Source organism: Anopheles stephensi, chromosome 3 (genome assembly GCF_013141755.1).
Source record: "Anopheles stephensi strain Indian chromosome 3, UCI_ANSTEP_V1.0, whole genome shotgun sequence".
Lineage (NCBI taxonomy): Eukaryota > Metazoa > Arthropoda > Insecta > Diptera > Culicidae > Anopheles > Anopheles stephensi.
The window spans coordinates 1,436,689-1,460,058 of record NC_050203.1 but is presented as its reverse complement, the minus strand read 5'-3'; the positions used below and the strand labels follow the sequence as shown (position 1 = coordinate 1,460,058).

General features: G+C 46.7%; 2 protein-coding genes across 15 annotated transcripts in view; one reads left to right on the top strand and one right to left on the bottom strand.

The window, feature by feature from the left end:
* The first annotated feature begins 65 nt into the window (after positions 1 to 65).
* On the top strand, positions 66 to 18,815 carry LOC118512080. Of its 11 annotated transcripts, none has more exons than XM_036056029.1 (6): positions 3,985 to 4,109; positions 8,195 to 8,470; positions 15,206 to 15,338; positions 16,449 to 17,281; positions 17,350 to 17,670; positions 17,738 to 18,815. In XM_036056029.1, the coding sequence occupies exons 2-6, from the start codon at positions 8,433 to 8,435 to the stop codon at positions 18,111 to 18,113; spliced, it is 1,701 nt and encodes a 566-aa protein (XP_035911922.1). In that variant the 5' UTR covers positions 3,985 to 4,109; positions 8,195 to 8,432; the 3' UTR covers positions 18,114 to 18,815. The 11 variants fall into 11 exon arrangements, with proteins under 11 accessions (XP_035911926.1, XP_035911922.1, XP_035911920.1 ...); XM_036056027.1 differs by having other exon boundaries at positions 4,001 to 4,109; positions 8,190 to 8,470; XM_036056028.1 differs by having other exon boundaries at positions 4,009 to 4,131; positions 8,190 to 8,470.
* A 151-nt stretch (positions 18,816 to 18,966) lies between these two features.
* The window catches only part of LOC118512046 (potassium channel subfamily T member 2), a 48,840-nt gene continuing 44,436 nt past the window's right edge, over positions 18,967 to 23,370 (bottom strand). For 3 of the 4 annotated variants that reach the window (XM_036055875.1, XM_036055876.1, XM_036055878.1), the window contains one exon: positions 18,967 to 23,354. In XM_036055875.1, the coding sequence (XP_035911768.1) occupies positions 23,106 to 23,354 (249 nt within the window). In that variant the 3' untranslated portion in view covers positions 18,967 to 23,105. The remainder of the gene's footprint in view (positions 23,355 to 23,370) is intronic. The other variant, XM_036055877.1, reaches the window with a different exon arrangement.

Sequence of the window (23,370 nt, the reverse complement as noted above, 5' to 3'; positions counted from 1 at the left end):
CGATTGTAGCACACTGACTCACTGATAGTGACCCCGATATTTGAATTGGCTACCAAGTGTCGGACAATTCGCACTCGGTTTCAGTGCAGTTTTCTGCGTGTTCCATTACGCTTGTGATTCTCGTTGCTGTCAGTGCAGTTGCATCAGGATATACTCTCTTCTCTCTGTGTGTGTGTGTGTACTAGCGTCAGGAAGCAATGGTGCAAAGTAGTAAGACCGGGTAAGTGGAAAAGGGCGATCATTGGAGCATTAGCATATGAAAGATTTTAGTACATTAGCTAGCGAGAATCAGCAATACGGCCAGGCCGTTCTTTATGAATAAAAAAAAAAAAAAAGCTAGCGAGAATCGATCGGTGATAGTTGCTATGGGATAGTTCAAGTACACGGTCCGGATGGGATTTGAGACCAGATCTCTCCTGTCGAAGATTTGAGCAATCCTCAGATTTGTTTATTACAAATATGTAAAAATTCTTTGCCATATACAAAGGGATTCCATCCACTTGGCAGAGAATGTGACATGCGAAGAGCTGTAACATTAAGCTCCCCAATACCCATGACCATGAATAATCATGACCTTGACCATGTGTGTGTGTGTGCCAAAGGGTAACATTGAATGTGGTACCCCAATTGTTTGTTATTTTGCGTTTGATTACTTTCCGTGGGGGTTAACCACAATTGAATGGCGTACGAATATACCGACGTAGTAATGTCGATCATCTGCCCAGCTCTGTGAGGGCCTAAACTGGGGCTAAACTGTGTGATAGTTACGAGCACTGCTCAGTGGGTGGATGCTACCCGTACCTCGTATATCTGTCAGAAGTGCACGATAATTTTATGAAACCCGAACGCATGGAGTAATAGGGTCCAGAAACGTTCACGATCCTTACTTGGGCGGGATGCCAATTCTGGTCATCTGTTTACGATTGTAGCTTAAATAGCTCCTACTTTATAATACATTTTATTGCTTCGGCAGCTTGTGCGAGAGTTGTGACAATTAATTTAGTGTGTAGCCATTGGAATCAAACACTTGCGTCCTCCCATTTTGTACAAGCATCATGTGGAGAAGAATCGACTGCTTCGATGTTTGTATTGACAGCGTTGTCTCGGTGTTTTGGCTACAGAACACGCCAGCAATGATTCTTATCGCTTATGTAAATAAACGCCGTCACCTTTGTAATTAGCTGTGCTTGGAATGCCAAGAGAGGGTGCATCGCAAGCGCAATTATCACTTTTCCGGCAGTTTGCATTCAAATGCCTCGGTCACGCACATGCCATCGGATCCGACCGGCACCGGAACGCACGTTTTGCTTTCGTGCACTGACCTTTCCCATGGGATTGATGACCAATCGGGCAGCCGAACTGCCATGGTCGCACGTGACCAGCGAAGAACACCCCCCTAACGTTGATTGAGACCCGGCGGACGGAAACGAGAGCTATGTGGGTGGGTTTTGATAGCAATACCACTTAAGCGATTGGAAAATGACGCTCGTTGAAGATCAAAACAACAGTCCGAACAATTCGCCGGCACTGTGTATCTGTGGCCCGGCCAGCCAGTCTCAAGAGGCCACGATAATCGTTGCTAATCGCGAGCTGGGTTAAGAATATTGGAATCTGATGTGCCCGCACTTGAGGTGTCAGTCACTGGGCTGGGAGTCAGCGATGGAAATAGATAGGAAAGGTGCCAAGAAGGTTGTAATCCGATCCCGATGGAAATTTGAGAGGGGAAGGTTTTAAGTGTGCTTTACCAATAATTATAGCGTTAACTGCAGGGTTGAAGCAATATTTGAGAGCAAAACAAAAATTGCACCAGTAAGACTATGCTGCAACGGGTAAAACTAAGTCAATGGTAGGCCGAGTCCTGTCGAGGTTGTTGCTACGTTCAAATAATTCTTATCAACCTAAGAGTCGCTGCTAGATTATTTTCATCAAACAGCGATTTTTTACCGTGATAACACGGCTACAGTTTACATATTGCTGAAAACGTGGCGAACAACCCTGCATTTTACAGGCGCCATCGCACGACCCAAAAGAATTGGCTAACGGAAAATGTGTTTGTTTTCAATCGAAAACGACGGATTCTATAGACAGACAGTACTGATTGAACAGTAAATTGAGACCGTTGCACATGGTGCAGCGAGTGCAATAAACGCTGATTTGGTGACAATCGCGCGAGGCCACATTCTCCTATCAACCCGCTTCGAAACGAATGATAGAGAGAGGGATTGAGAGAGCGGAAAAAACGTGTGATTTGTATTTACTTGTTATGCAAATTCAGCATATTGGAGTTGGGGATGCATGGAACTGCACTGGGGAGAATATGCTCATGTTGCAACGATGCAGTCGAACGGCAATCGAATATTCCGTATGCACCTTTTTTGGCAACGACGAACGTTGACCTGTCTTCGCTGCACAACCCATTCCAACCACAAAAGGGACATACTTTCCCCAGATGGGTAGCACACGATTTTTTTTTTCTTCTAGCAGAATTCGTTTTGCTGGTCCTCTGAACGTTCCGCAGCCATAAAGAACGGTGTGTGACAGGTTTTTGGCACCCCATACGCAAGACAGGGCGGAAAATAAGGGCTCGGAGGATGGGCAGGCCGAAGTCGCTGAAGATGCCGGTCACGTGCGCCGAAAGGAGACGGCAGCATCAATGCGGATGCGTAAAAGCGGCGCGCGTACTACAATGAATTTGTAAAACCCCCCTGGAAAACGGATGTCCGGGCCGAAGTATAGGCGTGTATGTGTGTGTGTGTGTGTGTGTGTGCAAAAGGCAGCGATGTGTTGGTGTTCATTCATATTGAATTCTAATAAAGGACAAGCTGCACTGACGCTTCTTGCCCTAGGGGAGACATTTACCGCGGAAGGCAATTTGATTGGTCTATGCAGCGGCGTAAAAATCGATACTGCAATGGCCTTACAGGCTTAATCTCGCACTCGAGTTGGGTAGAAGATTTGAAGATAAACAACAACCCGCGTGATGCACCGACCGGGGATGATGCAGCGTTACGAGGCACCAAGCGTCCGCTTTCCGGTGTTTTTGTTGTGTACACTGGGACCAGATGAAAGGCAAACAAGGTTTCCCCGACCTGTGCAAGTCACGTGCAGTGTGAATGCGTATTGAACAGAATCTCCACCGTAAACTATTTGTTTGATGTAAACCATGCACCGTTTGCCGACAATGGACCATTTTTCCAGCATTTTCGCCGTCCAAAGCAGATTAGGCAGCGGTGCGGTGTAAAAGGCGGTAAATTGAAAACAAACCGCCTCCCGGGATGCGTTATCGGCATCGGGTAAGCGTAACCTTGATCTTCTCGCCGGCCAGTGTGAGTGTGGGAGAGCGAGCGAGCGAGCGAGAGCGTGAGCGTCGGAGCGTCATTTGAGTGGTGACGGTCTCCCATTTGGCCTGGGTGGTAGTACTGAGAATGGGGAAGGTGTGCTGGAACTCACGCGTTACTTGTAACCGGTGTACAGTGTGGAGCAAAACGGAAGCAACTGTTTGCAAAACATGGCATATCGAATGTTGTTGCTGCTGATAGATCTGAGTTGAGTTGAGTCTTCTTTCGGTCGCTAGATCTAGGGGCAAATCTGTTGGAAGATGTGGTAGCGACGCTGGGTCTCATATGGCTGGAACGGGTATCAAGTTCCGTCGAGACCGGTCTGGTCTCCTCATACGCAGAGCAGACTATCCAGAACAAAGAGTAAATAAATGACTGTCCAAGAGCTATTCAGGTTGTCTAGGGCTCTGGTAGGGCGGCCCGGTGGTAGTGGACTGACTATTTAACTCCGTTGTATCATGAAGTCTGATCTAAAAGGTCGTAAAAAAGGGCTCTTTGGACCTTCCTAAACCTTCTTCAAGCTTTTGAGATAAGAAAGAGTTCGAAATAAGAGTGAGCTCTTATTCCCACCAAAGATACGTGCTGCGCATGCTTTGTGCCACACTGTCTGTGTACATCGTAGCTCCAGTTAGGCAGGGAGCTGGAGCACTGTTCATGCTCAACCGTACCCGTCAGTGCTCTTCGAACGGTCGGCGTTTTCGGTTTCGTTGCAGCAATTCCGGCGTCCTGTTTCGTTCGGCATCCGGAAAACAGTAAAGTTTTCCACAAACCGTGCGTTTGAGTGTGTGTGTGTGTGTGAGTGCGGTTGGGGAGCATTTCCCACTGACTTTTGCCGAATCCCCGGGAAGATTTGTTTTCGTGCGGCATATCCGTATGCACCGTGTTTTGCCCTGTTTTCTGGTGGACGGTGTGCGTGTAAATAATAGATTGTTGCGAATTCTAAACGTGGCCGCACACAAATTCCCCCTTAAATTATCAGTGAATCATCACTTTCGGGTGGGCGTTCGCAGGGTATAGAAAGTGAGAGTAAGCTAAGGGGAAAGCGGTTGTAGTAGGAAATGGAATATTTATGGACATTTTGCGAAAGAACGTTGGTCGAAAACGCGTTCCGACGGTGGATGCATTTGTCTGGAAGTGGTTCTTGCTCGGTAACGGAAAAAGGAAGTCGAATGTTTAGGCAGTTAGAACTCTGAGTCGTGCGGTTTGGAATGTTCGTCCAACTGATACCCTTTCGCAGGGAAGTGTGTGTTACCTTGCTACCTGTGGCGGAAGTTGGCGGAGCAATGTTTGTTTATACAGTTCACCCTCTGGACGACGCAGGAATGGCGGTCTGGAATTCAGAACACATTGCGTGTGCACTGAACATACCGAGTATCGCACCGCCGGGATGCTAACGAGCAGAAAATGCTGTAGTATAATCTGTAACAAGACAACAGCTTCTGGAAAGTTGGAACTACCGATTCTTCCACTAGTTAGCGTTTGAGCGTCTTGACCTTAAGCGCACAGTTTATGGGGCTTATGAAATATGAGCCGTCTGGCCGTCTATTAGCAGCAGGAAATCGATCGCTTACTTAAGAGCGAGCGTGGAAAAACGCTGGTCAAACACGATCGATTGATTTGCTTCCGGTCTCGGGAGCATGCCACCATTAGCCGGATTTTCCTCCGCCAGCAAGGTGCAAGGTCAATCGGCTCATTACGAAGGAGAATTGTCGGCATGTATTGCTCGGCCCTCCTGGCCCTCGCTGCATACATTAATGCCGATGAAAGTCATGAAAATGTCATAAATGGCGTAGACACGCGGCAGACGCGCTTGGCGGTAAAAACATAAATAATTAACAGAATGCGTTGGTTGCGCTGGATTTTGGGAATGAGTTTTTTGGTTTGGATGTGTCTGTGGTCATTTTACGACTCATTGTGCCGACTGCCGATGGGTCAGAATTCCATTGGAACTTGCTGTGGACGTGGTGGGGTTCAAAAACAAATTGTGATTGAAGTGTTTGCGATAAAGCGAATGACAATGATTTCACTCTCCCCTCTCAGGGTCTGCTGGAACGAATTTTTAATTCGTTCCGCGTTCAATGTTTTGAAAAGAAGCACAGCGCCCAAATTGAAACCTGCGAGCTGCGGGCCGAGAACGAAAACTGGCCACTGGCCTCGCCTTACCACCTCCGGCGGACGTTTATTAGCGATGTTCGGTGTTGTGTGTTGTGCACCGAACCTGTTGGAGGTGGTTTCGATTTTGGACACACGCGACACACTGACTCGACTCGATGGACTCGGTGGGGCCACTGGGTGTCCAGGTGTTAATAATAACCACGATGTGTGTACGCGTATTTCTGGCGTAGATGGGTCGTCTAGGCGGGCTAGGCCTATTTTGGGGTGCCGATTTGCACGACACTTTCCCGGAAGTGAACTGCGGCAGAACCGTCGAGCACGCGTGTGCCGAACCATAGTTAGATTCCATTTTTGGATTAATGTGCGTGTTTATGAATTTAAATCGTCTCGGCGCACAGGAGCTTACGCTGCCGCGTGATTAATCGCCGTATCACATGATGGATGGATACTGGAGCAGATGCCTTAGCGGCACATAAAATGGCCGCTTCTAATCACTGCCAACGCCAGCGGAAAACGCTCCCTTGATTTATTGGAAATCCTGAACAAGCCGAAAAGGAAAACTGTCTCGCCGTCCGGATGAAGCCGGAAAAGTCATCGTCGTCAATTCTAGCTTCCCTCGTCGTTCGCGGTTGGAATTCACTCACTCGAGCCAAAAAAACGGCAAAAAAGACACCCCTCTCGAATCAATACTCTCTCCGCACAGCCGAAGCGATATGAAGCGTTTATGTTTGCCCCTCACCTAACCTCAAAAATTGTGGACACCCTCCCGAAACCTTTTTTGCCATCCTGGGTCGCGATACGCGTCTTGCTGGCTCCTGATTTTCCGGGGATGTGCTAAATCACCCTTCGGGAGCAAATCCAGCAAGAACGTGGATGTACTTGGCGGTGTTCCGCATAATCTTGTAGGGTTGCCTTGGTAACGGTGATGGCGCTGTGCCAACGGGACCTAACGAAGCTATGCTCGTCCTCGGGTTTCTTCTCTGCGTTTTCTGCCGGGGCTTCGTTCGTTCCGGTTGGGAAAAAGCCTATCGAAAAGTGAAATTACCGGCATTCGGAGTTTGAGAAGCAGTTGCCTTAAATTGGGTTTTCATCACATCCGCACAGTGTACTGAGGCGCGTCAGTATCCTCGGGCATGTTTTCTGCCTCGGTTCGATGGAAAGTTCCGATGCCGGAGATGGTTGGTAGCAGAGCATTCGGTAGCACAGGATATTCGCACGTCATCGTGTGCGATCTCGCCGGCTATTCTCTAAAGATGAATTTTTGATAAAGTTGGTGGAACGTTTGAAACGATCCGAGCCCTTGATGGATGGCGTGGAATTCATCCGCAAGTTGTACGAAGGATAAGTTTCTGCCCCTGTTTGCAATGTCCCTTTATTTGAATGGAGAAAATTCTCATTACACTGTTGAATAGAGCACCCTTACTGCTAGCTGATTTGACCCAGTTTGGAATTTGTTTGCCGAGTGCTGCTGTGAGAACGCCCTCGCGAAACTGTTAGATTCTTTACATCGGAATGATTCATATTCGTTCGCTGTTTGTCCGCTGGAGCAAGGGTTGTGAGCCGACACCGTCTCTTATCGACGCAAAAAGATATCAGTGAGATGTCATGCAAACACCGTCATGAGAATGGCTGTGATGCTGTGTAACATCGCAGCGAGACAAAGTACCAGCTCGGCATCATGAATTCACCCTGGCCAATATTTGCATGAAAGATTGAACGAACAAACACCCAAAACAAACCCGACGGAGATGATAAAACACAAGAGATGGTTGGTGTTTAAAGAAGCGGTTGTCCCACATCGAACACTGACTGTCCAGTAGTGCTGAGTGGCAGGCTCGCCGGATGACGCCTTCCCGTTGGGGGAGTTCCACCACCAGCGTCGATGTGGGGCCTGCGGATTCAGCAGATGATAATAAATATGTTAATATTTGAGAACATAAAAACAGTGTGCAGACACACTCGCACACCGGTGAATATTAAAGCAACCCGAATGACAACTGGAATTTCGCTTCGATGCTATCCTCGGCACACGCTGACTGATTTATTCTCAGTTGTGAGGCTTGGTCCGAGGCTGGCGAGCGACTATGGTTAATTGATCGTTCAGATGGAGACGCTGGACAACACTATGCTGTTTCATTTTACGGCTCGTGAAATTTTAATGCGCCACAGCCTTTTGGAGTTATGGTGGCTTAGACTGAAGGGTCATCCCACTCGACGATCGTTTGATCGGATCGACAAATTGCTCTGGACGTTTGGACATCTGCAGAGACGGAGGGAGCCTCAGTGACATTTCACTTTGTACGACGCTCCAAATCCAATTTCGTTGCGAAGCACGATCCAGAATGTTGTTGTGGTCCCGTCCCACAACAGTGCCTCGTTTTGCTGGGACAATCGCTTTCGTTCGGCGCTTCGAACGTTGCATGGCGTCTTGAAGTCGTCGCCCCGGGATCATCTTGATCTTTTTCGTACGGTTGCGCTGCGTTGTTCGTGTGGTGCGGCTTATCGCACCGCAATCACGATCGTGATCAATGCAATCGATCTCACTGTTGTCGGCGTGTGATTTGCTGCGTCAGCTGCTTGCTCCAAAGAATGGGCTCCTTCTCTGTCTCTGGGCTGTAGGCTGGGGATCGTTCATAAGGCACATTAGAGGCTGATCAAGGGGACGCAACAAGAGGGAGCGAGGGTGTGTGAATGCCGCAAAACAGGTTGTTAAAAACACGTGCTTTGAATTACAAGTTTAGGGACAAGATATCTTGCGCACCAGTCGTGACGTTCGTGTAGCGCAATTTGCCAGACAAATGCATCTCATCGTGCACACCGCCATCCATGGATAAGAGCATCGCCACGCCAGTGGTAGTAAAGTTTGTGAAACCCAGTGGTCGTCGCAAAGCGGACGCGGACGATAACGGCCAGACGGTGACGGTGGTGGTGAACTAGCGGTGTGTTGTGTTACGGGCGGAAACAAACCTTCCGGACAGGATGGAGGTGTGCTGCCTGAAAATGGCTTCCAGATGCAGGTAAATATACGCGACAAGACCGGGAGAAGAAGGTTGCCGAGTAGGTCGACTACTTGCGAAATGTAGAAGGTGTCTGTGATGATAACTTGCTAGCTATTGCCTCTGTAAGGGGGTTTTGTCTGCTGGAATGGGATGTGTCTTATCCCACCGTGTAATATGCCGTAATGAACCGGCTGGATAAATAAAGCGAACAACTGCGTTGGAAAAATGCGGTAAACGTGGCAGAGCGAAAACAGACAGCCAGCCAGCCAAGAGCGTGCGTATGAACACAGCTGGGGACGATTTTTGGAGGTTAAAATTGGGGGTCTTTAAATTTCACGGACATAACAACGTTGACAATTGTGTGGTACGCGTGGACAGTAAACATGGCCTCGCGCGAGATGTGAAAAACATCTGCAACTGCGTTCTGGTCCGGTGGTGTTCGGTTCGGAAGAGGAACATCGCAGCACATTTTGAAATTTGGGTGGCCAGATAATTGAGCATCCAGGAAGCAGACCCCGTGTGGATGTCGTTCTAGCGTTGATTTGCATTTTAGCTATTCATTTTTGCAACATCATCTTTCTTCATTGGGGATGCTACTGTTGCTGCCGTTGCTAATGAAAACGAGCCCCGTAACACAATGCCCCAGTTTCGTGATGATGCACTCGCTCAGTGTGGATTCGATACGATCGGCGACATATGGCACACACGCACCCTACGCGCAGGGCCTCGTTCATACAGAGGGATACATTCTTCGCGCTTGTGATCACTATCACGCTTCACGGTGGCGTGTGCGTTGTGCAGCAGAACGAAGACAGTGCGCGACAGACGTGCCCGGTAGTGGAGATGATCTTCCTGATCGGTCGGTCGGTAAGTGCATGTGTAGTGCACCCTCTGCTTCGAACGTCATCGTGTTCGGGGGCAAAGATGAGCAATTTATCACTTCACAATTAGTGCGGTTTGCAGTCATCGGGGCGCTCGGGGAAGCTGTACCCCGGCGGGCCCATAATTCATCCATTGAGCGGCACAAAGCGGCACAATTACGCGGTGGGAAAAATGGTCGATGAAACGGTTACTATTATTATATTGTCGCCATTATTAGCCAATCGATGGAACGTGGGCCCGTTGGTCTATGATGTGTGCGGCGGGGGAAGATTTTTCATTTCCGCTCGTTATGCACAAAATAATAGGCCCGCCCCGTGCTTGGTTTGGACTGTGCAATTTGTATTCGCCGTACCACGGTTGGCGTGTTGGGAGTCTGATCGCCAGATAGCCGTGTGATAAAGCGCCATTGATCTGTACAGCGCAGTGCAGTCGTAAATGTTTGTCAAACAGCAATATTTAGACGTGCTGGAAAAATATTGTTCGCCCCTGTGCGAAGCGACCCGGGGAGTGCTCTGGAATCTGCTGGCCGGCAGTGTACTGAAGGGGGTTTACGATTTGTGGAAAGGCAAGCTAATTGGTTCGCTTTGGTCTTTTTGCTATTGAGACATTCCGTTTCGAACCAAACTGGGAACGCTGGTGGGAAGCAACGAAAGGCACCGGAATCGGATTGTTAATGTGCGAATTTTGTTGACTGACCCGGCAAGACCGGAGTGTCGTCGGAGTATCGTTTTTGTTTTCCCCCGCGTGATAATTGCACGCCGCACGATTTCGCTTTCGCATTGCACAGGCAATCAATTTATTCGTGGCATCAATTATGACAGCTTGCTCTAGCTCACACAATTAATAAAGCCGGGCCAATGGAAAACGATGCGCTTGCTGACAAAATAGAGCGCTTAAGATATTCTATCGATAACGTCAGCGGTACGTCTGGTGCCGTGACCAGGAAACTCATTTATCAAACCTCTCCAGCACACTGGAGCTGGATGTCACTGTTTCAATCAACCAGGGAGGGTGTTTGTTTGCTTTTGGCCACGCGAGCAGACGGTGGTTGTTCTGTTCTCTTTGCTTTTATCTTCGTCATGCAAAAAAAAAAAAAAAAAATGGCACGAAACAAACGGAAACATAATGTTCATAGAAAATCTTGCCAGTCCTGCCGACCACCACGGTCGATCGTCGGCTTGGAACGTGATGAAGTGTGCAAAGAACACAACCAGACGGGGTCGTGCGAAGGCTCGTGCAAGAAATGAGCAATTCATTACCCCAAAGCGTGGCTGCGGTGGTCCCAACATAGAACTGAGAGGAGAGGGTTTCGGTTTTCGGAGTGATGTCTCCGGTTACTGCCGTTGACAAGACGTCCCTCGCTGGTGGGTGTAGACTTCGTCAACCTGCGTTATGGGATGCCATGTCTTTTAAAGACCTTCGTAAAATTGCGTCCTTTACTGTTGTATTCCAACCCGAAATACAAAAAATGGTGGTTAAAATATCAATTGAAACGTTCTGAGGGTAGTGGTAACCTTTTGACACGGTGTACCGTCAAAAAGTTTAAACGATCGTTAAGGCCTTGGGTAATTTGTATGTTTGTTTAATGGCGCAGTGATGAAACCGGGGCTCGAAGTTTCCGTTTTGATGGATGTCTTATTTAATACATTCTCGATGCAGGTTGACGCCAATTCAAAAATAGTGCTTGACGTTGGGTTTCCGTCCTTTGGCAGTTTTTTTTTTGCTGCGTTTCTCTCACGCGACTCTAACGATGGGAAAATCGCTCATCCAGAAGGAAGGAACGATCCCACTTCGGTGCACAATGGCGAACTCTCACGGAGTAGTAAGCGACCTTGACATTCGTGGACGGCCGGCCGATGAAAGGTGTGCATGTTTCCACGCCGCAAGCCGTCGTTCATCATTCGCCGGGTTGTCATGGAACGGTTGTTTAACTAGCCGGTCCCCTGGCCGCAGTGTTCCAGCAACTGCTGAGTGAGTGAGAATTACTGGAAAAAGGGAGGAAGTGTTTCTGTTTCTGTTATGGTGGAAAAAGATAAACATCGAGTGTAGTAAGCTTGGTTGGGAAGTTTTCCCCACCGTTTTTAGTGAGTTTTGATGGAATATACCACCGGCACACGATTCCGGACGGTTGCATATTTGCATTTCAATTTCATTGCCCCGTGTGTGTAAGTGTGTTTGTGAGCGGTGATGCACACACACACACACACACTCAGGGTGACATTGAGGGAAATAAAGAACTTTTAGATTACAAACCACAACACGATGCACGATTGTTATTCCGTTTGAACATGCACAAAGCACAGAAGCAACGTGCCAGTAATGAGGGTTAAAGGTGAAAAGCACCGCAATTAAAACGGTTTTGCGTAACCCGTTCGTTGGTATGCCGGCCCGTCCCGGTGACCAGGTTGTTGTCCAAGCGGTCGTCAGATTGGGTTGATGTTGACGTGGTTCTGGTTTAACTTTAATGATGTTTTGTCGAGGGTTTTGCATGTTTTCCCTGGGGGGGTTCTGGGTCCCTTTTTTTTTGCTTTTGGCGCATGTCAAGAAACGGAGCCAAGACTCAGTTTGGGCTATCTTATCTTAACGTTCAGTTATCGGTGAGTTCGGCTGCTTGTTATACGGCACAGAGTACCTGCTTTTGCTACGTCAGTAAGATAAGACGAGCAAATGGAGGTACGATGAGCAAGGTGGCCTACCAGTTGTTTACGCTTGATTGATAAGAATTTAATTGTACGAAAAGGTACTTCATTTTTTTGGCGGTGGTGGCGAAAGACGCGTCATCCAAAGCGTCACACGTTTATTCGTGGCCGGATGTGGGGATATGAGTTTGATTTTTTGGATTTGGACTGATTTGAGCCAGAATCGTAGAAGGCTTATTTCTCACAGCTGGAGTTAGGACTATTATTTGATTCCTCATCAGTAGTACACTTCAGAGGTTCTACAATAGTCGGGGTCAAGGATTGAGACTAAGCATCCTTATAAAAAATTTCAGTAACTGAAGAGCTTCAGTTAGAAGAGATTGACTTTCCTATATGGATCATAGACAGTGATACGTTTCGATGGCTTGAAGTAGTGTGAAGAGCACATAAGCAGGTTCCAAATTTATAGCCAAAGTGTTCCCTCAGCCATTTCCCACTCGACTGGATGAATCATTGAACATGAGTGTCATGTTAAAGGTGTTAAATTAAATACGAACTGAATGCTTGTCGGATTATATCACCATTTCCCACATCGGAGAAGGGAAACCCTAGCAGTGAGGAAGCAGTCATGATATCTCTAAGCTTCCTCTCTTACGTCTTCGAACCCTTTTTGGATCGGACACAAACTTCTCTTAATCTACTGTACCTGCCACACGAACGCACTCTGTGGACATACGAGCGCGACACACGGGCAATCGAATTCGATCCAACCAATATCATCGATTGCAATTGGTGCGTGTTGCACTTTGGAACGGATCGGCTGCAAGCTAAGCCCAGATACGCAGGAAACCTTTCGCACCAATCAACCCTTCACGTCGTGCGGTATGTGTGGACTGACCCCCACCTGCATCCCTCCATCCCCCCTCCCTCCCTTGCGGTCCAGTTTGGCGAAGGGTGGTCAGCCGGTACGGGGCAAACGTGCAATCGATTAACATGTGCATATGATTTGCACTGGACATTTCCTAAAGTAAACAAGCCATCAACATTTCGCACCATGTTGGCTTGGGTGGCGCGCTGTCGTGGTGCTGCATGTGTGTGTGTACATAGGTCGGTGCGAAAGCGATCCGAGATACTCGAGTTTCGCAAAAGGGCATCGTCAAGAGTGGCAGACTGACCGACGGACCGCTAGACGGACGGACGGACGGACAATTGCGAATGAATATTTAACCTCAATTTATGATGTATTAATTATGGTGCTGTTACAATTATGAGATTAATTATCGCCGGCAAAGGGGGTGGTCCCGATCTGGTGGTGCATCTTGAGCGGCCTAAAAGGAGACCAGTAGTTAGGAGATTCGGGTTTTTGTTTAGCTCTTTATCTCTTTCTTTTCGAACGGTGGGCCGAACGGTGCAGTGGTTGGAATGTAACGATCGATAAATATTAACGAAGCTGTCCCCAAACGGAGGTTTGCCCTTGTCGATCGTTGATAGCGCACCGTCTGTGTTGCGTAGCACCGACAACACCTTTGCGTCACCTGGCCGCGGCTTCGAAATTGAATCGTCAGTTGGGTGAGAATAGGGCGGCAGACAAAATGCTGCCAGTTTGTGGTCGCGATCGCACCGATCGGTGTGCGGCTCATAAGTCAGCGTCAGCAAGAACAAACTTACCGGAGGCCACGATGAGAGCATTTGTTTGTTAATTAGTGTAAGTAAATTTGTAAACCCGAACCGACAACAGCTTGTTTTTTCGGTGGTATAATGAGAGGAGGAACGAAACGTAGGGTAGTGCGCAATGGTGCCGGGTTTTTGGTGAACAAACGGGAAGTTAATTGTGGTTCTCTGTGCTGGGTCACGGAACGGTATGGTTCTTGAAAGGTGTTAAACGATTGCTCAGTGTCGCTATGTGGCTGTGTGTGGCGTGTGGTGTTAAGAAATGGATTAGATGCTTCGTTCGATTAATACTTTTCTGTATGTGAAGTACACATATTGTGCTGTGGTTTAAGAACAAATGTTCTGCGACACCTTGTATGCCGTTGTGAGCAGCTGTTGTTTGATTTAGGTTAAACAGACTTAAAAAAGACATTTTGCTCGAAAGCTACTAGCTGAATTATTTCGATCATCGTCTAAAGGGAGTCCTCGTTGTCCAATGAGCTTCAGTGTCCACAGCCTCGGCTGTTGCGAGAGATTATCATCTACTTTGTCGTTTAAAAGGGCCATGTTGTCCAAAATGTGACAAGAGTTAATATGCGAGTTATACTGCTATTCTACATTAGTTCTTCCACATCCACATAATATTGACTGACTGGTCGCATAGTCACTCTTAGTTCCACAGCTTGTTAGTTTTCAGCAGTGTTATCTCATTAAAATTTTATCCTCGAAGTAATCTCATCGAAATAATCATTATAAGACTTATTCTCTACTATTTACATCTTCGCTGAGTGTTCATAATTGGTAGAAAATGGTAAGCTTCACCATCGCCTAACAGTGATCACCGAAGACCACTACCACGATGAAGAGTTAGTGTTATGGCATCTGCTCTAGATTTCGTGAAGTTGACACCAAGTATCTGTACTGTGTAATTTCATCATGTCCGACGAGGTGTAATTTATAGAATTTTGCTGACTAGCAGAATTTAATTAAGAAAGTATACCTTCAAGCCCAACAATAAATATGTTTATCGGAGTAATGCATAGCATACCTACCCACACACGTTTCATGCTAACGCCATTCCACCATGCCATCGAAGTCCTTTCAATCCTTTCCCTCATGAACTCGCATACAAAGACAAAACAGGGCTGTGGTTAGGACGAATCATTGGAAATGTAAATATTTTGCCCCTTTTTGCATGCATGCGGACGAAGGAAAGTCACGTCGTGAAAAGAAAACAGGCTTTCACTGGTAGAAACCGGGTTCGGGCATTTTTCCATCAGAATGGTGCGTGCCTTCGTCGGGGACGGTTGCTTCAGTGTCGGAAATTGGGCCGGAAAAAAAGCTTTAACAGCGGCACCATTCGAAAGGTAGATAGAAATCTCGAATCGAAGAAGGTTTTTCACACGGGTGTTTGAAACTTTCCAAAGATGTGGCGAACGCTGGGAATGTGAGTAAATGGCTTGGGGGATTCGCTTTGATTCGTTTCCTCCTAGATTGGACATTTTGCCGTTCTTCCTTAAGTTGGAATAGTTTTAATGTACTCATCTTCCTTTCTTCTCTTTCTTCACCCTTTTCTCAACAGGCCAACCCGACCCATAAAGGACATAACGCAGCTCTCGTCGGCTGGATCCTCACACGACTGCGGTGCCCTGTCGCGGGTCGTAATGGTCAGAAAAACGGATCAGCGCGTCATCAATCACAAGGGCAGCCAGAAGGTAATGGGGAGGGGGGAAATGGGCAAACCCCCATGGTTCAAAAACACAAACAGAAAGAAAGCGATTCTTTCATGGTTGTTACATCCGGCGTGAAGCAGCAGGGTTTTTTTTTCTCTGCCGGCTTGGGGGGTTTTCTTCCTGTCTTTCGCTTGCTTAGCATTGTTGTCCCCCGCCGGTCCCGCATTAGTGTAAAAGAATATTGCGGCATTTCCGTTTTTCCGGTTGTGTGCCCGTCCGGAATGACCAAATGGAAGCAATTGGAGCGAATGGAGACGTTCGAGGGGCTCGTTTGCACATATGCGCTTTCGCAAACGTATGGTTAGTTGTGAATGGGGATAATAATGTGCTCATGAATTCTCAGAGCCTTGCAGAACCATTCAGTGCTTATTGGAAGAGAATGTTGTCCAGTTTTTTTTTTATTGAAGTACAGCTTTTCTTTGGTACGAGCAGCACGCTTCTCGAAAGGTCAAACGATGACCAAGTTTGTTCCGTTAATGGTTGTACAAGGCAGATTTATTTCACCCCTTTTAAATCGGGTTTGTTTACGATATCAATGCAGTTTTATTATTATAAATGAATCATTTGCTGACTAGAAACTGACCGTGCAAAATAATTATTAAAGCTACATAAAAAAGCATACGTCTAAAGGTATGCAATGCATTGCTTAGGGTTTTGAATTTCATGTTGAACTGTTGTTGAATCCGAGTTCAATTAGTTCTCAACGCAAAGTTATAAGTAAATGCTTGCAAACAAAAACCTTCGTGAAATGAATAAGGTTTTCGACCATATTAAATCATAATGTCAGCGCTACTGTTCACTCAAGGGTTAGCCTCAGTAAAAAGCTTTTCTGTAGCTACTTGTCAGACGTTATCGTTACTCACCGTTCTGAGTTCATTCTGGTGTGTGTGTGTGATGTTCGTCTATTCGAGCCAGTCGTTGGGCTGATGGGATCATAAATGTCGTTAGTTTTATGGGCGTTTGATTTGGGACGATAAATTTTCACTTATCCTTTCATCGGTTGCGGTAGCGTGCCAGATACAAGTTTGTGCAGTTCGTTTGCTTTATATTTGATGCCACTCTCTCTCTCTTTGGATTTTCCCTCATCCGTAGGATCCACTGTGCGAGGTGATTACGATGGAAACGATACAGACGTACAAGGGCCACAAGCCGGACCGGACGGTGGTGTTTAGGGAGAAGTTCGATCTCACCGGAAACGACATGTCACGCTCACTTTCCACCGGCAAACTCTCCGTCGGTTCTCCCCGGCTCTCGATTTCCCCGCTGCGGACAATCCTTACGACGAGTGCCGAGTTGGAAAAGACACGCACGGCAAGCGATCGGAACAATAACAATACGCCGTTGGGCAGCAAAGCGCCAGCGTGCGACACAAAACGACTCAATGGACAGAGTGTGGTTGGGTCGCTTCGCCCAAAGTCTCTCGATCGGGGCAATAACAATGCGAGCCCGCTGCTTCGACACTCTAAAAGTCCTTCGAAGAGTCCCTCGATTGGAAGCTTAAGGCCGGGCTGTGGAGGATCACAGTCATCGCTGCGAGGAAGTACGCCCTCACTGTACACAGAGTTCGAGCGGGAATGTCTGAAGGCACACAACGAGTACCGGACACGGCACGGAGTACTTCCGATGAAGTTGAGCAAACGATTGTGTCGGTACGCGGAGGAGTGGGCCAAAGTGATTGCGGCTCGAGGTGTGCTGGTGCATCGCAGCAATTCGGCGTACGGGGAGAATATTTTCTGCTCGTGGAGCTCGTCCAATACGGCCGGCTCGAACATGTGCGTGAGTGGACGGGAACCGGTGGAGAACTGGTACAGCGAGATCGATCAGCACGTGTTTGGGAAGGAGCCGGCCACACTGAAGACGGGACATTTCACGCAGGTCGTGTGGAAGGATAGCCGGGAGCTTGGCGTTGGAGTGGCACGCAATCGGTAAACAAATCGTGGAGCAGGTCATTAAGGACAAAGGAATTAAAAATGAAAATTCTTTCTTTCTGCAGCTCGGGACAGGTGTTTGTGGTGGCCAATTACGATCCACCGGGTAATTATATCGGCAGTTTCGCAAAGAACGTCCCACCCGTGGGTGGTTTCGAAATACCGAAGATTATCGTCGACAAACCATCCGCCCTGAAGCAAACTTCTGTGGATGAAATGGCCGGAAAAACGACAATCTCATCTCTACGGCGGCCCGGATCGGAAAAGCCAGAGAAACATGTCCGCATTGTGGATGAGAATGATCCGGATCAGTTCGATGAGTTTTCGACGGCCATGCTGAAGCATCACAACGAGTACCGGAAGCGTCATGGTGCAGCAGATTTAGTGTAGGTTTAGTACGATCTGAAGGCTTCGGAAGGAGCGTTTAGCTGATCTGATTGTTGTTCATTTTAGCCTCCACAAAGAGCTCGTCCGAGATGCACAGCAGTGGGCGGAAATCTTGGCCCGAGACGATCGGTTCACCTACCGGCAGAACTCCAAGTATGGCGAGAATCTCTACTGTCTTTGGTCCTCGGACAGAAACGCACGCCCGAATGCGCGGGACGTCTGTCGGTCGTGGTACGAGGAGGTGAAGCAGTACGCATTCACAGTAGAACCACGCGCCGCCATCAAGGGTGGTCAGTTTACGCAGATGGTGTGGAAGGGCACGAAGGAGCTGGGCGTGGGTATGGGACAAACGCGCAGCGGTAAGGTGATTGTCGTCTGTACGTACTATCCGCGTGGGAACGTACTGGGACAGTTCCTCGCGAACGTTAGTCGGGCGCGTTAGATAGAACAGAAAGTGGCTTTAACATAGTGAAACAGTACCTTTCACCAAACATGCGATAATCAGGGGAAGCAGGAGCCTTAATCCGGGTAGGGAACACACCATTCACATAACATTGTTGCGTCCGCAAGGTCTGTTTGCCGTTGATGTCAGATGTAGAGTGTGTTTCCTGACCAATCCAGGAGACTAACACACACACACACGCGCGCAGACACATCTATTTAGCACCGTGTTGCATATTGAAGCTATATTTCTGCTACAAACACATTTTTGATATACGTACACAGATAAGCTTACATGCGGAGAGGCGCTTGCAGAAAGGCACAAATTCCGGAAGGAAAGGAAACTCGGGCCGTCTCCTCGGTATTAGTTAAGGCAATCACAAAAAAGCGTTACCAGTTTCCATGCAGCACATTATACGTAAGGGCTTATTCACCGAAACAGGGAGCATTCTGATCGGGGCGCATCCTTCACACAGCACAAACGCAGCAACGCAAGCATTATTTATTCGAAATGTGACTACAACTCGCGTTGCTTGCCCGTTCCTTTCCAAGTGTGTGAGGTAAAATAATAACAGAAAAAGAAAACCAAAAAAAGATTCCGTGCGAGAAGGTGCATATTATACCTGTACCTGTATAGAGTTTGTACCATTTATCTGAAAATTTCATCCAATAAAATACACCAATTAATTCACACACTCACAAATGTGTCTGTAAAAATGAATTATTTAAATAGTGACTTTCAAAAGGAAGGGAACACAAATTTTAAAATCGGGTTCGTGTCTTGATGCGACAGCAAGTCATTCGTTCTTTCCAGTGGCACCCCTGCCGGTATGCAATCCGCACGACGCCGAGTATTTATATTTTAATCAAATCTTTATTTTAGAATTGATCAAGAGTTAATAAATGTGTTTTTAATGTTTCTGCTTTGAGTGAAAGGTCTTCTTTTCGCATTTTGTTTTCTACCTTCTTGTTCGTCCGTTTGTTCTGTTCTAATGGGCCGTTCACTACTATCGGTTCCGGAATGATGGTGTTCGAAATGTACAGGAGTCAGAGCTAAAATGTGTTGGGCAGAAAAGGAAATCGAAAGCGGGACTATGCTACCCCGCGGGGCGTACTAATTGAACCTTATAAAAACTTGGTTACTTCTGTGTGCAATTCTTGTGTGTTAGTTCACGTTTTGCTGTAAAAAACCCGATTCAAAGAGAATGCCGTGCATGAACAAAATGACCAAAAAGTTGCATTTTCAATCGTCTAATTGTAAAAAAATGCCGATTATCTAGAGTAGAGCGGCATGTGTGGTTGTGTTTCTTCGTTTGGGTGTGTTTGTGTGCGATTATTGGTTAGAAAATAATGGAGTTCAAAATCTAAGCTTTCCGTTGCATGTAAGTCTAGTATAAGTTGTGTGTTTTTCTTGTTTGTTTTGTTTCAATTCTATCTGTATATTGTGTGTGTGTGTGTGTTACTCTGCCCTCTTGCCCTCTTGATTTCTCTCTCTCTCTCTGTCTGCTTGAGCAGCCTCCACACGCCACTTTTGTGCCCTTGTATCCTATTGTCTAAGGGCGTCTTGTTTCTGGTTGATGCCGGTCGGCGGCTGTCTCTACATCTTACATTACGTTTATATTACAAAATCCGGACCGATTGTATCTTACACAGCACAGCATCTGTCGTTCATGCTCGATCGCTTTTAACGTGACCATTTGGTTTGCTCTAGTCTTCCAGGGAGGGGATTGCAGTTGTTTCGCTGGTCGTTTGAATACTTGACACTTAAAATTCCATTCCTAAGGCATTTTTAGTAGTAGTTGTAACAGCTGCGTCCCTCAATCCTCAAACCTCGCTCAGTGCGTTGAACCAGTTGAGAGCTTTCCTTTCGAATATGCATTTTCTTTGCTAGGTGCCTTCTTCTGCCCCCTTCTACAGACGCAAAAGGGGATACGGAGAGACGGGTGTGGTGCTATGAATTCTATCAGTTTATGTTTAGTTTAAGTACTTGCAATTATAATTTTGTGTTACTCTCACTCTCTCTCTCTCTCTCTCACTTTCATTATGCATCTCCCTTTGTTTTTGTTGCTCACGACACGTTCAGGGGATGTTGTTAGTTGACTAGTTAGGTTAAGCTTGTGTTACAATTCCCGACACTTTCACCCGTCTGTTATTCTACGATTATGCTTACGGTTATCATCACGTTCCCCCCACACGCATTTCCCATCTCTTGGAGACTATCCTGAGAAAATCCTTCCTTTCCCTATAGTACCCTTGCATCCCTTCTTCACTCGCCCCATCTCCAACCAAGGAACTGGTGCATTCTAGTAGCCAGCTTAACCGTTGACCGTGATTCTTCCATGCCATTTTGTAAAGCGTTTACAGTATACCAAAGCGATGATTTTTTTCTTACGTTCAAGTGGGCCATTTAGATGCGCTCCACCCGCTTGTGATGGTGGTTTTCTTTTGTGTGTTGTTGTTAGTTTTTGTTCGACAAGGTTTGCTATGAAAGTCGTACGAGAAAAATCGAAAATCGAAAAATAAACACGTTCTCTTTAGATTGATTTAACGTAAAAAACAGTTCTACATTACGCTACTAACATTAGTATCAATTTGTTGTCGTTTTTGTATTGTTTAGTTGTTTAAAGGTGTGTATGAGTTTGCACAGTGTTTGCGTTCTTGTTTACTAACCATCGTGGGTTCATTAATTAAGTTGTGGATGGATTAAGAATTGGGATTATGGCAGTAAGAAGAATTCAAAGCGTAAGTTTTTTATGTAAATCATTGCATATCTTTAGACGATTCAAGAGAAGGCAGATACATTAAATGAAGAGTCAAGCATATTCGATACAAAATTCCCGAATTATTTACTTTTTTCATAAATAAACTTCAATGCGTTATGTGTTTATATGGTTATAAAAGAACATTGCATAACACCAGGCACATGTGCTACTGGAGAGAGTGAAAAACTAGGAGTAAACGCTGTTTGTTGTTTCCAAAACCACCACAATTGCTAGTAAACAAGAACAAACATCTTTAATTTTTTTCTACAACACACTGTCTAAATACTCTATACCCTATGTACAGCTGCATCGTCGTAAGCGTCTCACATATGGTCTCGTGGGTTGTGTGACTTATCTATACGCTAACGTTTTTCTTTTGGTTCTCCTAAATATAATGCTCAGTGTATGAAAACAACAAAGAACCATCTGAACATGTACACGATTGGGCTAGAAAAATATAGATGTGTATTTTGTATGTATCCAACATGTAGCAATCCTTCTCACCGTGTGTTCGGTTCTCTCCTGGCGAGCTTTCCGCGGTAGAAAGGGCATGATAAACATTTTCCGAAGCAGTAACCGAGAAACCGAGCATTCGGAGGTCAAACGTAATCGAGTATTACAGGTCCTGAAGCTTTTTTTGTTTTTTGGTTTCAATTTGTTTGTGTGTTTAAATTTGTTCACCACCTACTATCACTTATCACGAGCACAGGGAAAAGGTTGGTTTTGTTTTGACTTATTTCTATTCTCAATTATTCACTTACCTTCTGTCTTACAGGGTAAGTATAGCGTGTGCGCAAAACGATGAAAATAATGGCAGACTTGCAACAGTGCTGTAACGCAATGGTCCATAACAATAGAAATAAAAAGCTTTCGATGCATTGCTTTTACCATAAAGTTTTGTGTGACTTTTGTTTTGTTTCATTTCACTAAAGGACACTGGCGTGTACATTTTATGTACAGTGGGCTTGTTGGATGATGGGTTAATTGCGTCCGATCGTCCCTCGGCTCGATCAGTGCGGATGACCATACAGACTAGTGCTTAACATTCCTAGACGTTGATCGCCATCAAAACTGCTCCTGAATCTTCACACACTTTGAGTGTGGCATGTGCGCCTCTCTAACTCTCTATCTACTGCTCTTCCTTCGCTCTACATTGGACCGCTTGGTATATTGGATTTATAGGCGCTAAATCGCCAACAGGAGTTCGTCGGCTGCTATCTCGGGTCGCAACAGAAAGTAACAAAGCTAACGCAGGCCGACTATGGGGAGGTTTTGATCGATACGTACTACGAATAACCACTATTTGTACAGAGCACATACTCTCAAAAGGATATGATTTAGCTGACGCTGAGCCTCGCTTCCGGTTCTCCCTTATCCCGAGGAGGTGCTGCCATTGCCATGCGGAGAAGCATGGAGCTATGGACGTACGCTGTAACCTCTCGCAGCTCGGTATTGTTAATTTTGTTGACCTTGGTTTCGTGTTCCGTCCGTTTTTTCCCGTTGGCCGAGTATGTACAGAATGTTCCAACAGGTGGAACCTGCCCTTAATTGCTACGCGCATTAATGCACTCTCTGTCGCATCGCATCTCTCGCGCTTTATCGTGTGCGGGTTATTCTTCCTCCTTCTTAATGTAACAGCTTCTTCACAAGCAAACTGTACCTTTGTTATTGTTAGTAATTCTATTAGCAGTAGTAAGTGTAGTGACGTTAGTATCGTAATCGTAGTTAGTACAAAATTTACCATTTAAGTTGCCTTCGGTCCACCTTTTTTGTCCAGCTGTTAGTTGGTTGTTCTTATCATTACACACTACACGCTAGATGTCGCTATTTGTCCAAGCTTGCGTGGCCTAATGCACACTAACGAGCCCGTTGCCGTCCCTGTCGTTGGTACTTCCGTTCCCATTCGCGTAGCTGCCCGGTTCACAGTTTCGTTGAATGCTATCGTTCTAGTAGCCTACGCTAGACGCTTCCGATCACTACGGGATACATGGGGACGCTACTGTAAACCCATTTTAAAGCTCTGACACCCTACGGTAGAAGGTGAGGTTCATGGCGCATGGGGTTGATGAGCGGAGATGGTGGTGGAAAGCGGGCGGGGAGAGAGTGTCCGTTCTCAGCACTCCCGCCCTCTTCTAGTACCTACGACTGCAGCGACGGGTGTTTGGCTAGCTCTATATCCACTTGTTGTTGCGTACCGCCGAGCGGAGCCTGCGGCCCCACATTAAGTTATATCATACTATCGTGCCATGCAGATGCTGCGGCTGCTGGGAGGATTCGTTCTGCATCTGGATGTTCGGTGTGGAGGCGCTGTTGTTCGACTCTATCGCGTTACTTAGACCGAGTGAGGAACCGCCGAGCGCGGAACCACCGAGCGTTGATCCTCCCAGTCCGGAACCGGGTCCACCGAGGGTGGACGGGTTAATGCCACCGCTCAGACACGGTACTCCGATGATTGGTAGCGGTTCCTCTGGAGGTGTTACCTGTAGCGAAAGAACG